Source organism: Harpegnathos saltator, unplaced genomic scaffold (genome assembly GCF_003227715.2).
Source record: "Harpegnathos saltator strain DR-91 unplaced genomic scaffold, Hsal_v8.6 scaffold467, whole genome shotgun sequence".
NCBI classification, from domain to species: domain Eukaryota; kingdom Metazoa; phylum Arthropoda; class Insecta; order Hymenoptera; family Formicidae; genus Harpegnathos; species Harpegnathos saltator.
Genome location: NW_020230280.1, coordinates 1317159 through 1335313, shown reverse-complemented (window position 1 = coordinate 1335313; position 18155 = coordinate 1317159). Strand labels below are relative to the sequence as shown.

Here is an 18155-nt window from a genome sequence, read left to right as displayed (position 1 = left end):
GTCTCGATAACGAAAGCCGTTTGATCGATCAATCGCGCCGATCGCTACGTATGAAAACGCTTGGCAACAAGTCGGAAAATGACCGTCGTCGTTTGATTATCAAGCAGTATCTGTGCAGGACGCGCACTCACGCGAAGATAAACGTCATGATTATACTCTATCCTCCGATGATCAATGCATATACCGGGTGCCTCGGAAAATACGTTCTCCGCAGCAGCGGATTGTCACAATTTTTCTCTGTATGTTTTTCTCTTGCCTTGGCGATGTTCGACATTAAAGAAATCGAGCCATCGGCAATTTTCACTTTATAAATTGCAAGCTTTCAGAAGGCAGAGAGGAAAAGAGAGAGAGAGGAAGGAATATCGAAACCAGCGTCTCGATTTCAAGTGGACACGACTTTTGCTCGAAGAGAATCGTCGACGATTTACGATCGTTTACGAAGCGCGCTTCCGACAAAAATCCAAGCGAGAAGAATTCATGAGCTGAAAGAAAGTGTTGTGTGACGTCGGGACACCCCGTGTTATTTAAAACGATCGTGGAAGCGCGCCGCGGCGGACGCGCTCCGGCGGGGAGCGTCAAAATAGCGGCGGAACACGCCAGATAACGTCTAACTATAAGATTCGACCCGCCGGCGGACTTGTTGCTCGCTGTATTTTATTTTCGTAAACGAAAGACGATACTTCGCCGCGCACTCGCCTATTTTGTAGCTGTGCCGTAATCTCCCGCGTAATGTTTACCGCGAACACACGCGTGCGCCCCGAAATTCTCGGCTGTTCGCAATTCGCGCGCACGTGCACGCGATAATGCACCTTCGCGACGCCCAGAACTACGGACGAATGGTAATGGACGAAGCGACCAGTGCGGTCAGTGCAGTTATCGCGTTGCGGCAGCGGAACCATTCGCGCGCGTATTTCACCCGTCATTACAAATTATTTCCGGGAAATCAGTCGGAAAAGAAGAGAAAAAGGCAAGCAAGCCGGGCTTTATTTTCAAGCTAGATCCGTCTTGCTGCAGGAAATAAAACATCTTAAAAACGTAATATCTTTGTTTTATCGATTAATCTAAATTACTCCGAATTGGATCAAGGATCTTGCTGGATAACGTCACTCTTAAAATATATGACAGATTCGACAGGTATCGCGACCGACGATCGAATTAAAAACAAAAACACAATTGAAATCTGAGAGGTGTATTTCATTTTGTTGTTTCTCGATTTCTCTCCTGCGAGAACAAAAAAAGCGACGCGACGCTCTCTCTCTCTCTCTCTCTCTCTCCCCCTCTCTCTCTCTCTCTCTCTTTCTCTCTCTCTCTCGATAAAGCGAACGAGGCGGCTCTCTCACGAAAGAATAAAAATTAGATAGGAATACGTCGGTAATGTGTCCCACTTTTAGTTTAGCTTCGTCTCTCCCGCTGTATTTGTGTCTTCCATTGCATTTTTACTGCTTCGGCCTACGAGGAAGAGGTAGAGAGAAAGAAACTTCGCACTTTTTAAACGGAACTCTCCGCGAGGCGGATAAGCGTATCACGTTGAACGTAAGTCATGGCGATTATTTATTATCGGAGCTACTCGAGGTGAGACCGGGGAGAACGTCCGGTATTTCGACCGGCGCTAACTGTCGGCGCGTTTTGCGAAAATAAACACGCCTGAGACACGTGCGTGCTCTTCCACTTCTCTCCCTCACCCTTCCCTTCTCTCTCTTTCTCACTTTTCTCTCTCCCTCTCTCTCTCTCTCTCTCTCTCTCTTTCTTTCTCTCTGTCCCTGTCTTTCGGGCGGTTTACCGGATAGGATTAACATCGAAGCCGTTAAACCGATAAAAATTACCGCGTTACACGATGTAACGGTGCGCGTAGATATTTAGCGGAACAACAAAACTCCACGTCGCGGGCTTCTTAATTTCATTCCACCGTGGGGAGCATACATGCGGTGCATTTGATTAGGAGGGGAAAAAAAAAGTGCGGGACAACCGCGCGATCATATGTAGATTTATTGCACGAAAATAAAGAGAAAGAAATTCGATGGTGCGACGCAGTCGCAGCTTGCGATTTGCATCGTGACGTACGCGAGAGAAAGAGAGAAAGAAAAGTGGAATAGGTGAAAAGTTGAACAACAACAAAACTCTATATCGGAATGATATAACTATACCGCGACATATGCAATATTTAACTGTTACAATTTCTTCTTTTCATTTTTGCGAGTTGCACTCTTTGATAACTGACGTTTTTCGCCGAGAGACGAAAGGAAGAAAAAGAGTAGGAAAACGTACTGAAATGATACCCGGTGCACTTTGTCACGCGACGTAACCTACCTACCTACCTACCTACACAATTCGCACAATTTTCTTCCCGCGCATTTAAATTGTGTGGAAATACCGGCTCTTTTTTCCTTCCTCTCTCTCTCTCTCTCTCTCTCTCTCTCGAAAACTTTGCGATGCGCTCATCAGGTTATGGCGCAGCGGAATGAGAGAAAACGAGAAAGAATGGCGTAAAGGTCTAATTATCGCGGCAAATTGTATCGCCCATAGACGACGGATAAGGCGAAAATTGTTTCGCACGTCAGAGGATTAAAGGGATAGAGCTGTTATCGCAATATATATATTTGTCGCGACTCATTGACGCGTTAATCAGTGTCGAGTGGCGAGATTATCGACGAGGAATTACGTGTTGCGACGTTATCGCGGGGAATTGTTATTCTAAAACTCGGGCGTGATTAACTCGCTGACGTCACAGCGCGATTCGGAACGCGTTTCCCGAAACACATATACGTGGCGAGGTCGGCTCGATCAGGTGGCTCGTCAACGTCGGAAATTGGGACGTCGATGATTTAAACGCCCTTCACCACATTATTGTAACCCGCCGGCCGACACACGAGGCGATTACACAGGTTAACAGCCTCGGCAGTCTTTTCGAAACGAAGTGAGACATGAAGCCGACAACAACGAGTGACGGGTATCACGCGCCGCATCCCAAAATCGGCTGGATTAATTGACCACGAAACAGAACAGTCATGAACCGACCTAATCACCCCCGACGGGGTTATGACGGGGGGAAATTGATGATTATTATTGCAGTATTTACGTCGCTGCTATTTCCGTTGCCTACATAGATTGCGCGTATCAAACATTTCTTGCACGCGCGTGCGTGTGTGCGTATACGCGCGTCAGTACGGTATTTATATATGTGCAAATACACGACGTAACGTCGAGGATAGAGTCCTACGGTCGGAATCGAGCGAAACACACGTAGTCGTCATCGCGAGTACCGCGACTTCGAACACGTGTATGAGGAAGTGACTGGCGGTGGTAGAGCTGCTCGGCAGCGCGCTGGTGGGGACGGGTAACACGCGTGGCGTACACGGCGAGCTACCAACCTGATAAAGCCACTTTTACCGCGCTCCTCGTCTCCAGCAGCGTGAGTAGACGCACGCGCGCGCGACATTTTCAAGATATTGTGTTCAAGTGCGCGTGCCACGCGTAATGACACGTGAATATCGCACTTGCGGCACAAAGTGACTCCTCTACGTCGATACCTCCTTCGAAGTAATCACCTAAAGGTCCGGCTCTTCATGAATGTGGAAGAAAACGGAAAGAAGGTGTCGGAGCACCACGAGTAGTGCAAACACGCGTTCTTTCCAGTCGGGATTCACTCTAATCGGGTGTCTGGGATCGTCTGATAACGCTCGAGCAAATTTGTTACCGACCCCCGAGAGATCAGGGTGCAGACGGAAAATTTACTCACCGTTAAGACCATATTTTTCCTGGTTCCTCTTGACTTGATCGGGAGACAATCCTTTGTCGGAATCGACGCCGAAATAATTTACTACATCTTCCACGGTTTTACAATGGCCGTCCTCCATGGTTACTGCTTCGTAGATGCTTCACCAATGTTATCCTCTCAGTGGTTGTATACGTACATTCACACAAACTGCTTCTGAAAATTCATTGAATTTATATTAGTCATTGTATTCAATGAGGCAGGAAGTTAAATACACAGGAGAGATATATTACAAATTGCTGAAGGAAAATTCTGCGATACAAGCGCAATCCTGTTGGAAAAATTGCAAAATTCCTAAGCACTGTACCAAAATTATACATTTAAATAAATAAATTGGAGACTATCAGAATTTATGTATAATAATAATATGTGCAAGATTGTCACATATATACATATATATATATATATACATACATGCATACACACACACACACACACACACACACACACACACGTCACTTTCCTCCAAAACACCAAGTTGGTAAAGAAAAAACTTGTCATGAATTAATTCCTCTTGTATAATCTACTCTCTGGTCTCTTCTATAATTGATTTTGTGAGATCATTGTGAAACACACATACACGTACACATGAATAAAAAGTAATTCTACACTTTTATTCTACACATATTCTACACTTTTACAAATACCTCCATAATAATATATAAATAAAAATTCAAATATGCGTGTATATGCGTGTATGTGGACACTCAACAAGGTCGAAATAATAAACGCACAGAGATGAATATTTAATTTGTTTTAATTCACGAGACCTTTAAACCTGCGATAGAGAGCTAACCCTTAGTAATCCCTAGCTATCCCTTTCTAAATTACACTGCCACAGCAACGACATAGTCGGCTAAGAGAAGTTTAGTTAACCGGGCTTTAGCGCTATCTCTCTCCGATGTAACGGTTCTTAACAGGATAACAGGAGGGCGAAACTTCACTATCGGGCCACTCGCTGGGAGCTCGCCACGTAAATTTAACACGCACCGCGTACTACGGAAACGTATGCTGCACGAGAGAAAGAGAGAGAGAGAGAGAGAGAGAGAGAGAGAGGAGGGAGAGTGAAGGGAAGACAGAGTGAAAAGAGAAATAAAATAAATCTCAGTACGACGCCGAGACACGTACTGACGTACCAAGAGTGCTCTCGCGAGGCGGAGGATCGTCCCACGGTGTTTCGTCGCGATGCGGAATTACGAGCTCCGACGGTAGTTTCGCGCGATGAGTCGACGACGGAGATGACTGCGAGGAGGACGTGGACAGGCACAACGGAGGGAGCGCGGCACGCACTTCACCGCGACTTCGACTCACTGCTCGCAGCGCGACGTGTCCACGCGACATACACTCGCCGCCCGCTGCAGTATCCTCGCGTTTTTACTGCACAGAGCGAATTCGTTGCGTTGACGCAACGACGGCTACCACTGTCGTTGATGACGACGTGTCAACCGGAGAGCGAGAGCGCGTACACGATGGGGAGAGAGAGAGAGAGAGAGAGAGAGAAAAAGACCGACAGACAGGAGGAAAAGGACAGGAGGAGAGAAAGAGAGACAGGGGAGGGAGAGTGGTGAGACACGAGGGAAGAGCGAGAGACAGAGAGAGAGAGAGAGAGAGAGAGAGAGAGAAAGAGAGACGAAGATAGAGAGAAGGAGGAGAGGGAGACAGAGACAGAGACAGAGAGAGAGAGAGAGAGAGAGAGAGAGAGAGAGAGAGAGAATTACGTTACGGCCGCCGAATATTTAGGTTAGCCGCGCGGCGGCGGTGGCAGCGACGACTGTGGCGTCGGCGACGGTGGCAGCGCGCGTGCTTCTCCCGCGACGAACTCCACGGCGAACCACGTCCCGACGGTGCGAGTGTACACACGAGACTCGCGTCTCGTTGGCTTCGCGAGCGAACGGAAAGCACAAAGGAGCCGTGACACGGGTATTACCGCTGCTGCTGCTGCTGCTGCTACTATGGCGAGTCGCGCGTGAGCTATCACGAGGCGCGGATGCACGAGACGCACGTCATTTTCCACGACGGTGTGACCAACGCGAATGCTAACCTGACCTCCGCTTCCGCGAGACTGGCACGGCCAAACGGGCGAATCATCGCGCGACCGCCAGCGCCGCCTGCCGGCACGCGTCGGCAACGCGCGGCTGCGGCGCCGCGCAGCGCAAAGGGACGCGCTCGACGTCGCGCTGCAGCGAGAACGATTAATCGACGATGAATCGTCAGTTACGAGCGCGAGGGAGTCGATCGGGGAAGAGAAGAGACGCCGAGCTCCGCGGACGGCTCGTCCGCGGGCTGACACGGCGCGAGCGGCGCGCGTTTACCGCCTTCGGCGCGGCGGCCGCACGCGCCTCGCTGACACGCGTCGTGGCGCGTCGCGCGGTTAGCGAGCATGTGGAGCGACGCCATTGGCCGAGCGGAGCGTGACGCTTCGGCTATTTTCAGGCTTCTGCTAGGCTATTTCCTTGGCGCGTATTTTAAGATCGCGCGCCGGCAGGACCAGCGGCGGCGGCGGCGGCGGCGGCGGCGGCGGCGGCTCCGCGCGGCGTGTTGTTCTTACGTAACCGCGACGTCGCGCCGCCGACTGTTCGTGTGTTGACCGAGGACGATGACGACGAAGGGAGAATGGTAAGACGCGGCTTCGAGTCTTAATCTTTTCGCCGAACAACCTTTCCCCTTCGACGCGTCTCGATGTTCTTCGCGATTCGCAACAGTAAGGCGCGCACGAGCGGACATCGCCGGGAATCGGAATAACACGCGCGAAATTTCTGAAAATAAATTCCGGCTATTTTTTTTTTATCTATTTCGAATCTCTTACGCATGCCACCGCGACGTCATCTAGCTGGCCGCGGACGAGCGAGAGAGGCAGACAGATTGTTTAAATGTTTCACTGTCTGGCCGAGCGAAATGTTCATCTGACTGCGCGTTTGCGCATTTGCCGTTTGCAAAATCATCGTCTGATGCGCGCGCGCGCGATCAAGGCGGCATGTCAATCGATAACATTTGAATAAATAAATTGAAATAGAAGCGTGACCGACGATTCATGACACGCTGTATCGTATAAATAACGCCGCATATGACACGCGAGCGGAAGGTGAGCTTCTCACTATCGAAAATGCGATCGTACTGCACTTCTGCGGCGCTAATGTCGAGCTCCGAACCCCTCCTCCCCGCGGGGTCACTGTCGCTGCCTCGCTCGATCGTCGCGCACGTTCAAGATCAATGCGGCTCGATCTTAAAATTCGCGTCAAGTTCAAAGGTACCGTATAGGAATCTTACACGCGAGCCAAGGTTACCGTTCGATTTCAACGACTCGAGCTTGTCGCGGCATCTTCGAAACTTGCAGCGAAGCGTATCGTGTCTTATCTGTCTCTCTCCCTCTCTCTCTCTCTCTCTCTCTCTCTCTCTCTCTCTCTCTGCCGTTCGATGGCCGTCGCGAATCACTCGCATTATATAAGGCCGATCTCGAAGCGGTGCCTCGCCGCTCCGACACTTCGCGAAATTCCTCCGTCCCGGGGATTCGTAGCTCCCACGGGACGTTTGTACGACCATGTGCTGGTTACACGTCCATAACTCTCGCGATATCCCGTCTACCGGTCTCTATAATCATCGGGCGTTTACTTTCCGCGGCAACTTGCAAATTCGAGCTAGCGAGACTCAGCTCGGAATGAAGAGCGCTTGAGAATCTTGCTAACACGCTGGCAAGCCTCCAGAATGATGTCTAAAATGCGTCTAAAAGATGCCGGACATTTCGGACGTCGTTTAAATGTTTTCTAGGTATCCTTTGGACTTTCGTATTATTCGAGCGGTTAATCACGCGGATAATACGGCGTACGTGTATGTGTGTGTGTGTGTGTGTGTGTGTGCGCGAAAAATCCTTCCCTTTACCTTAAATATATCTTTCCGACCAACGATCTGCGACTCTGAGGTCTAGAGTTTTAAATTAAAGCACCGTAACACTGACTCGCACAACCAAGGAAACCAATGTACACGCTGGTTAATTAACACGCCTGTTAATTGTTAACAAATCGCTAGGTGCGTGCATCTACAATGTTCGCGGCATCTCCTTGCAATCGTCAGCTTGACTCGAAAGGAGCCCAACGAGATGCGAGTAATTAATTAATGCGAGTAATTAAGCAATTCTAGCGACAATTTTCAGGCACGAGTGCGTGCTGGAAGATAATCAAACTACAGACGAAAACACCAAAAAGAAAATGCAACTGCCGGGCATTAGCTATTTGCGCTAATTCGATAAATCGAGGTAACGCGTTCGGTAACGGAGAAGAGCCCGCCGAAACGAACGCGTTTAATTAAGCACAGCTCGTCGTGTCTCATCCCTCCCCCCTCTTTCTCCCTCTCTCTCTCTCTCTCTCTCTCTCTCTCTCTCTCTCTCTTCCTCTCTCTCGACACGCTCTACAATCATCGGGCGCCAAGTTCCCGCGTCAGATGGAAAACTCGAGGCGAAGAGAAAAAAGGGGGGAAAAGAGAGAAAACGCGGCTGGCGCGTGGAATAATCCCGCGTGGAATAAAAACGCCGACAAGTGGTTAATCGCACACGTCATATCCAACTCCCGCGGAAGCCGCGTATTCATTCACACCCGGGGACCGGGGCACACCGAGTGGCACCCGAAGTGAGCGCAAAGCGAAGAGTTTCCGGCCCGCGCGATATCGCGTCCGATCCGGCGCGATTTCTCTCGTCGGCGCTGAAATTGGTCGCCGCGAACGAGAACGATCTCGGGGGACTTGGGCTACTTTCATCGGGAAGCACCACGACCACGTCGCCACGGCGTACGTCGGCGAATCGAGCGGCGCGAGCGATTTCAGGGCGTCGAAGGGCTTCGTCGGGTGCCTCACTACAGGGTGCCACCAACGCGCATGACTACGTCGTCGCCGTCGCGGATTCCCTCCAACTAGTATCGCAAGCGCTACACCGCGAACGAGACGGGCCCGCTTGTTTCCGCTCCTCCTCCGGGAAGAGACGGAGCTCTGCGCTTCCGGGCTCTCGACTCCTGCGAAGAGAACTAACCCTCTGCGGACGCTGGCGCGCGGCTGACTGTTCCTCTCGACGGCGGAGCGCAACCGCTCGCATCAGTTCGGCCTGGAAGGACACGCCGCGCGGTACGGGCTCGGCGACCGGTCGCGCGGTACTGCGGTACCACACTCCGCTGCGGACTCCCGAGGACTCTGTCCGGACGACCAGCTCGCTCGAGCGCCCGGGACGCGACTAGCCGGCCAAATCGCGCGCGCACGCTCGCCCGAGCGGACGTTTTTAGCACGTCTTCGACGACGACTTCCTAATTATTTTGGCAGAGACGCTCGGCTGCCGCGATCTCTCCGCTCGCGGAGGCGAGGCGCCCGCCGCACCGCGCGTCCTTCCGCGCGAGGACCACGCCGACCTCGGGGGGAGGGGGGAGGGGGGATGGATGGTCCTTCGCTCTCTCGGCTCGTCTCGACGCTCGGATTTCTCGGTGTTTCTTCTTTTTTCCTCCTCCTTCTCGTGCGCGGAGATCGACGCTTACGCGAGAACTACCACGCGGTCGCGTTTCGTTTGTCCCTGCGATCACGAGCGGGTGCGATTAGTCAAGTTGTCCGCGTTCTGAAGGCAGCGTTCCGACGGCCGGAGCGGATTTAATCGGCGCGATTGTCCCACGGCTCTCTCTCTCTCTCTCTCTCTCGTGCGACGTCGCGATTATTTGATGGATCAACGGGATGCATTTGCTGACTCGATTCGTCGGCGTCCGACGGGCCGTTTCCAGTAATATTAATAGCGCGGTAACGTGAATGTCTCTCCGTGTGATGCCATTGTGTGTGACGTGACGCCATATGGGCGATTACTGATCGTTCCGCGCTCGGACGGTGCACGCATTAATACGCATTTCCTCGCACGACACGGAATCGCTCGTCGCCAAAGACAACAGCACGCCTTTGGGATCTTTTAAAAATAGCGTCGCATGACAGACAGCCAGGAGTGATCGGAGCAGCGGCGAAGAACTGACGCTAAGATAAAAGCGAAAGAGAAAAGGACAGGGAGGAACCTGTCCACGCCTGCGTATATCGGGGGGAGCGTTAATCCCGACGAGCTCTTCAAGTGTCGAAAGTTACAATCCGCTCAGCGGCGGATTTAATGATAATTAAGTCGCGCGTTCGCTCAAGCGCGCTTTCTCATCAATGCGTAGATCTCCTGCATCGTACGTGTCCTTTCTGCTCGTATATTCAGCTCGTCATCAGCGGCTGGCTGGTGTCCTATAGCGCCGGATTTAATTATAGTTTAAGATCGCGCGGATTACGCGACGTCGCGCCTCAGAGATAATTTCTTGGTCCGCGAAAATCGCTTCGCGCTGGCGCGCGCGTCGACGCGCGTAGTGGTGACCTACAAAAACTAAAATGAATTCTTGGCTCTAGTTATTATAGGTCGCGTAATACGCGACGAGAGAGAGAGAGAGAGAGAGAGAGAGAGAGAGAGGAGGGGGGGGAGAAGCGGAGAGAGCTACACTTCGACGGGGTGCGAAGTCGCGAGTTGAATTCGCGCGCGATCGAGGACGTCGACGACGATCTCAACGGCGTCTTCATCGGCCGCGGAGCTTTTATTGCCGAGCTATTCGTGACGCTCCCAACGTGCCGCGTCGAATTAATATTCCCATTTCGCGCGAAACGAGAGAGGCACGCGGGCGCGATCCGTCGCGCGATTAGCCTTGCGAGAGCGCGCTTATTATGCAACCGCGCGCGCGCGCGCGCGCGCGCATTGCACAACACAGCGAAATTGCGGGTACGTTAATACGACGGAATGTACCGAGGATTCGTCGGCACCGATGTGCGCCGGTTATTTTGCGGCAGCATCTCAGGGGCGCTCCCCTCCGTCTTGTCCGACATGAGAAATTCAATGGCGTTTCTCGGCGCGTGACAGACAACGCGCGTGCTCGCGCAGCACGATGCAATTTTGCCGATGCGATCCTCTCGACCGCCGTCTGATTCGCGCGCCCGGCAATTAGCGGCTCTCGCACTTTCGTCGGAACGCGGCTCTCACGCTCGGCGGCGGGCGGATTTCGGACTAATCGCGACTCCACCGACGACGTGACGCGACAACAGTCGCTCGTTGCCGCCGCGGCCGCGTTCTCGGCGGAATTTCGCACGGCGTGCGGCGAATGGCGAATGGCGAATGGCGACGGAAACCCCGGGAAATTCACCGCGCAGGAGCAGGAGCAGGAGCAGAGAGGCGACGAGCGCGGAAGTGACGCCTCTCTCGCTCTCGGTCGAGCATTCCCGCGCGCGCGACCGAGTCTCGGCACTCTGAATCTCTCGACGAGGCTGATTCCCTGATTTCAATCACAGGCACGCCGGCAGTGCCGGCGTCCGGGTGTCCGCGATTCCGGGTGACCTGCGACCACGGCCGCGGCGGCAGCATTCACACCAGGGGTGTGAAATCCCGCGAGAGCGAGAGCGGCTCGGCGAGCCGAGAGGCTCCACTTATACGTGGCGAAGCGATCTCGACGTCTCTTCGCGAGCGGGCCGATTATATTCACGCCAACTCGGCCGCTCGTCTCGTGCCATCCGTCACAAATGAGTCCTTCACGGCTAATCCTTCTGGGCTTGTCTGTCACTACACTTCCGCCTCCCCATCTCCCGGCCGGAAGGACGGATGCTGCGTCGTCACTGAACCGCGCTTGGTGTCACACGACACGAGCACTATGCCAACTGCACCCCTCATAGCCGCGCGAGTGGACTTACCGGTGCGCGTCCGTTCTCTTCAACTCTTCAACTCTTTCACTCGGAGCTGATGCGGGGCGAGGCGGGGGGGCATGGACCGCCCCCGGTAAACGTGTTCACACCGCCGGCTCGGCTGCGTTTCCTCGTCTCCTGTTTCTCGATCCGCTCCGCTCTTAGCTTCTACTCGTCGGTGCGCATCGTCGTCGTACGTCGTGCGCGCCGCTCTCGACTGGGGAGGACCTTTACGACGTGGAGGGTCGTGTGCGCGACGGCGAAAGGGAAGCGAAACAAACAAACATTCAAACGCCAAGGAGCAACGCCTGCGCTGCCGCACAAAACGAAGCGCCGAGCGGCCGCGAAATTCGCTTAAATAGTCCGTAAGCGTCGCTACCTGGTGGCCGGACGACGAAAGCCAAAGTCTGGCCGGAAGCCAGTGGTCCCGGCGACCGTCGCAGATGTCGTCGTCGTTTTTTTGCGTTTAACCTTCGAATCCGAAGAGCCAAGGGGGAGGCAGAGAGCTCGGGTTCAAGACGAGGGGAGACGCGGCCGGTACGAGCCAAGCGCCGCTCGCGGAGACCGCGCATTTTGGATTTCGAGGGAGCACGACCTCGTCCGGAAGGAGGAGAATAATGATTCTTCCCCGCCTGGTACCCGCCACCAGAGCACACCCCGTGGTCGATGAGGACGAGGTGGAACCTCGCGCTGGTTATTCGAGGCTGTCCCAAGCGCTTGGATAGATCGCGCGAAGAGGGCTTGTTGGGGATGATGAGTGGCAAGCCTGTTTCTCCCAAGGGTAGTAAAACACCTTGCTTTAGAATAAGTGGACGGGAGAGAACAAGCGGGGCGAGGGAAGTGAGTAGTTACCGCGGTAGAGCGCGTGAGTAATCGCGCGCTTTTTCTCCTTCGGGTTGCTGCGCAACTCAGTTTTGTCAATTTTTACTCGCGTTTAGAGAGAACAGCTTGAGCGCCCGAGACGGTCTCGAGGGCTTGCTCAGCCTCAGATGTTGCCCTCCGCTCATGTTTCTTTTACCTCGCTGTCGAGGAGATTGCGCGTCGATTTGTTTTTCCGCTAGGTGGGATCCAGATTTGTCAATTATTTCCGGATTATCGGTGGAGGAGGGGAATTCTCCTGGAGACATCAACAAGTGGGGTGGCGTGAATTTTTTCAAGTACGCTTCTGCGCCCGGAAGGTCCTGACAGCCGCCGGCAGCGGTCCAAATCCCTCGCTGCGACGATCCCGTATTATCCCGTTTCGGCCGGAATTTTATAAATAGCCTCGTAAGGTCGCGACAAAAATTGCCAGAACGATGGAATGTCCCCCTCGGGCATCCGCGAGCGAGAGAGATCGCGCGCTTAGACGCGATCTATAAATACGTAACTTCGGCGCGACCGCGCTCGCGGCATTATTCTTATTAGAATTATACAAGGCGCGCGTTTTCTACACGAGCGAAAATAGCCGACTGGCGGATATCCAAATGCGATATCGGGTACAACCCCGGAGATAATTCAACGCAGGAGCGTCCCTGTACCTCGCTGGGAAATTCGCCCTCCTCGAACATTTCGTCTTCCGTTTCCCCGTTAACGCGATCGACATTTTTCACGACGTCCCAATCAGCGTGTGAAATTATCCGAGCTTGCGAGTCATCGGCAAGAAAATCATAGAGAATCAGCAGTGCGTTCGGGAAACCGAAGTTTCCCGAAGTGACGATCTTCAGCCGATTCTTGCCTGTTTCCACTCTCTCGTACCAGTGCGAAGTTCGAAATCGCATCTAGTGAGGCGCGCTCGCACTGGCTCGCGGTGACGATGATCGCGGTACTTCGTGGTTCCGTGTCTGACAAGTAACACTACCCAACTGTAGTCGCTCACCGATTCCAATGAAATTTGGCGTGCACGTAGAAAAATATTGAACACGTGTTTTTTTATATCGGCTGACAACGCAGGTTTTAAAGATGGAAATCACCCCTTGATCCGTGAACATGAAAGCACTATTTCAACTCTTTGTACATATTACATGTGATTTCCGTCAAACCTGTCTTCCATTGAACTAGTCAGTAAGGGGTTTTTAAGGTCGCTGATTACGAATCTGGAGATAAAATTACAAAATTTAAGATGGCGGACCGAAATTATTGAAAGATGACTAATTCAAACCAATTTTGGTATCTGAAGGTTTATGGGACCTCTAATTACGAATCTGGAGATATAATTACAAAATTCTAGATGGCGGAATATGAAATATGACGCAATATGACAAATCGAAATTGTACCAGTGAAGGAGGATATTGCCTCAGGCAATTACATTTATTGAATTTAACAATAAATCGGTATTCAAAATTGACCTGTCGCGTCAGTTTGTTTCAGATTAGGAAGTTGGTCTTCCAAAAGATTATTATCCGTCAGTATCCAGATTATTAATCGTCAGGGAATATGTAATGATATTCTGACATATCTTGATAAGATATAGATATCTTGATCTCTTATGCCTTATATTTATTCATTTATTTATATTCTATTTATTTACATATTTATTCATATTATTTATTTAAATTCTGGACTTGAACTGCAAAAGATCTATTAATGTTTTAATTCAAAACGTTAATCTTAACGTCCAGAAAATTTATATAATTAATATCCTTGGGAGTTTACAATAAACCTCCTTAAAAATCTCACAAGTAAAACACATTACAGTAATAATAATAATAATAATAATAATAATAATAAAGTGCGACAAACGAATTATATTTCGACTTCCAACTTCAGATTCGTAATTAGAAGCCCCCGAAACCTCCAGATACCAAAATTGGTTTGAATCAGCCACCTTTTTACAATTTCGGTCCGCCATCTTGAATTTTGTAATTCCATCTCCAGATTCGTAATCAGCGACCTTAAAGACCCCTTTACTGGGCTAGTTCAATGGAAGACAAGTTTGACGGAAATCACATGTAATATGTAACAAAGGGTTGAAATAGTGCTTTCATGTTCACGGATCAAGGGGTGATTTCCACCCTTAAAACCTGCGTTGTCAGCCGATATAAAAAAACACGTGTTCAATATTTCTCAATGTTCTACGTGCACGCCAAATTTCATTGGAATCGGTGAGTGACAGTTGGGTAGTGTTACTTGTAAGTAACCACGCTCGTTGAGCGCGCGCGAGCGAAGGGAAAACGTTTGATCCTCCCTGCGGCGCGGGCGACGAACGTTCCAAGTATAAGCGCACTTCGTAGCACGTGAAAGAGGGTGCGGGAGAAAGAGTCGGGTCAACGGCCCGTTTCTAGTATTCTAAATGCATTTAATGTACGAGTGGCTGCGTGAGATATCACTCGCGCGCGCCGCGCGCACGCCTTGTCGAATTTGCCAAGTCCTCCCCCGGGTTATCTCGCGCACACCGTGCCGGGATTGCATGCGCGAATTTGTTCGAGATGCGCCGTAGTGTGACGAGGCAGAGTATGCTATAGGGTGTCCCAATTTCGAGGTGGAAACCCTTCGCTGGTTGTGCCACGATCAGCTGCGGCTCAGCTTAAAAAACTGCACACTTTCGTCGCTCCACTGACGCTTCGATGATGTACTTGAAACAGCGAAAGGACGAATATTTTGCAGTTTAACCTTTTTCCAACTATGATGATGTGTTAATAAATTCATCCCTGCGAGAAGAAGCCATTTCATAAATCGCGGACTTGATTGAAGTCGCGATTCTGACGCGATGTTGGGTGGAGCTGTATATTAATCGAGAGAAGATGTGATTATTGATAACAGGACGCGCGGGGCTTTTGTTATATCTGTGCGCGTGCGCGCTTGACTCCAAGTGATTAATAATGAAACTCGTAATTAATCGTCCCGCGATGAGAAAAGAGATGCACGATGACTCACACGCCAAGTTCTCGAGACTCCCGTTGCGAAACGAGACGATGAGAATAGATCGTTCAGGACACCCGAGATAAGTGCGAAAAAGCGTGTCATAAAGACGGACGTTTTCCAGGAAAACCTCCTCGTCGCAATATACTTCAAAGATGAAACCACGAGCGGTCTGCGCGCTGGATAAACATGTCGGTGCAGTACACGTTTTATCGCGAAAGTCGGCCCGTCGAATGCGTTTATTTTCAATACATCAATGGACGTGCGGTATCGGTGATTACGTTTCGGTAACGGCGTTCTGGAAAAGCTTACTGTTTCCCCAATATTCCCCGCCGAGTGTACGACCACCAAGTGCATCGGCATCAAATTTCGCTACACAAACTAACTGGCCCGTTGCATTTGCTCATTATGTGTTACACGACGAAACAATAATAAATACAAATAACGATAATCACTCTCTCAGTCTCAGTTGCATCCCGATTGTCCATCCTTTTGGAGAAACTGTGCCACTTTTCCTCCACGAGATGATCACGCCTCGCTAATGAGAACGTTTTACAGCGGAGAACCAGAAGGAAGTGCAGCGCTCGGTTTTTCGCCCGGTATTAAAACTTTTACACGTGCTTACACCACGTGTAAAGCGCGAGACGCTTTACCGTCCCATGAGGGAAACGCTGAGCCACCCTGAATGAGAGATTGTACTCTTGCCGGTCCCGAGACGCAAGTATCCATTACGATTAAGTAAATATACGCTCATCGCGCAGCGCGACTACACAACGAGAGCGAGCGTCGTGAGCGAGAGCCGCCGTGAGCTGACAGACAGCTCCCCTTGAATTTGCAACACGACGATGAAGCACCGTCTCGACTTTGAGATTTTCGAGAGAGAGAGAGAGAGAGAGAGACCGAGCTGTCCGACGACGCGACGGTCGTCCCCCATGAAACGTCCGCGCGCTATCAGCGTTCTCTCATTATAGCAAGCCAAAATAGACGTTGTTACTTCGTCGCTCAGTCTGACCGGCGGTTCAAAGCGCGCCGTTATTCTTAGCCAAAACTCAAAGTCTTACGTAAAACGCGGGCCGCGTTATAGCGATGTTAGCGGAGCGTCGTTACGTCGGAGAGACGCTCCTTCGCTTTCGCCCCGGCGATGTGCCTCGCAGATCTTAGATCCATCAACCCGGAAGAGAAGCCGGCTACACGCAAGTCTTGCAAGTGCAATCTGCTATTCTGAGAGAGAGCGGTATCATGACGGAAGTATCAGCGCGGGATGAATTCCGAATTGATGACTCACGCCGCGTATCGATAAGTCGAGCGATTTCGGGAGGAAAAGAAGAAGGAGCGGATGGCACCCGCGATGGACTTCGACACCGTCGAGAGAGAGAGAGAGAGAGCGAGAGAGAGAGAGAGAGAGAGAGAGAGAGAGAGAAAGAGGAAAAGGTTTGTAATTGTTGTTACGGAGCGAACATATGTTACGGTGAGTTTTATTCGACATTAAACCGAATTTCAGAGAGCGGATCGCCCGGATCTAAATACAGAGCCGAAATCTAAATAGAGAACTGCAAAACATTGCGGGCGCGCGCGTCGCCGCCGACAAAGAGAATCGTATTTATTTATAACGATTTTAATAAATGAAGTGCTAAACAGCCGTGCGACGAGACCACCCGGAACGGACGGAACGGGCGATCAACATCGTCATCTATCGCAATATATCCGAAAATAAATCCTTAATACCGAGGCGGACCGATGAAACGCGACTAGTCGCGCGCGACCAAACATTCGACTTCAGGCACGCGCGGGCGAGTAATCGCCACCGCGAGCGCCTCGCTCGCAGAGAGAAATTTCACTTGCTTCGCGGCACGCCCAACCGATTCAGATAAGAATCGGGGGTCGTCATCGACGGGCGGGGGCGGTCTTCGCGTAATTTATCGCTGAAAAAATGCGACGTGCATACTCAATCAATCATTATCGTCGACAAGGTCCGAAGCCGACCCATGATCTCTTCGCGATGCAAATTAATGCACGTTGCCTCTTTGCGGTAACTTTCACGTTAATTACAGGCATCGGCAGCGCTGCGACGTCCCGCAGAGGCAGAGGCCTCCGAGCGTGGCGTCGCACGCCGGACATGCAGCCGGTTGCATGCCGATCTTCTCCAAAGTGTCGCACGACGGCCGACGCTAAACGAGCCTCCTCCATATTTCGTCAAAAATTGATTCCCAGAGGAAGAGTCGCCGCGGTGACTTTACATCATCGCCGGCGGAAGGCGGCGTTTGTCGAAATTTACAAGATATCATCAAAGAGCAGCTCTCACCGTGTCCCCTCCTCTCTGCCCATTGCCGAACAGAAGCGCTCTGTTGCCGCTGAAGGCGCCTTCAGCGTCTAACGACGTCATCAGCCTCGGGAAATTACCGCTGCGACAGTTCGCGAAGGACGGAATCGGCGAGACTTTACGTAAGTTCAGCGAGGATGGAAAAGTGACGTGTACGAAGTTAGTTACTGGGTCAATGATAAATTGTATTGCGATTTTTCACTTGAAATGTGCCGCAAAAATTCGCCAGTATATCTCGCCGGTATATCCGTCTACTTCTCCAGATTCGTACATCAAAATCTCGTACACTCGATAAATTTGTCAACTTGTCCGAAACGATCGTGTAACATTGTACAGAGTTGAGAATCGTTGACACTGGAGGAAATCTGAAGCTCGTCTCCGGTCTTCGGTTGAACGTTGACAGACAACCTCAGCTTTGCCTCTCTCGCTTTGTTTGTTCTCGCTAATGCAGCGCAAATCCGAGCGTGTTATTTTGATACACGCATCGGCGTGTAATTGGCTGAAGTTTTCTTTACACGCTT

The 18155-nt window shown here is 51.2% G+C and overlaps 1 protein-coding gene across 6 annotated transcripts in view; it reads right to left on the bottom strand.

Moving 5' to 3' along the window:
- SERCA (ATPase sarcoplasmic/endoplasmic reticulum Ca2+ transporting SERCA) overlaps positions 1 to 11806 on the bottom strand; it is a 49410-nt gene extending 37604 nt beyond the window's left edge. For 3 of the 6 annotated variants that reach the window (XM_019842234.2, XM_019842235.2, XM_019842233.2), the window contains exon 1: positions 3737 to 3854. In XM_019842234.2, coding sequence (XP_019697793.1) covers positions 3737 to 3854 — 118 coding nt within the window. Of the gene's footprint in view, positions 1 to 3736; positions 3929 to 4908; positions 5251 to 8786; positions 8984 to 11485 lie in introns of those variants that run through there. The other 3 variants (XM_011144150.2, XM_011144151.3, XM_011144152.3) reach the window with 3 other exon arrangements.
- Between the last annotated feature and the right edge of the window lie 6349 nt (positions 11807 to 18155).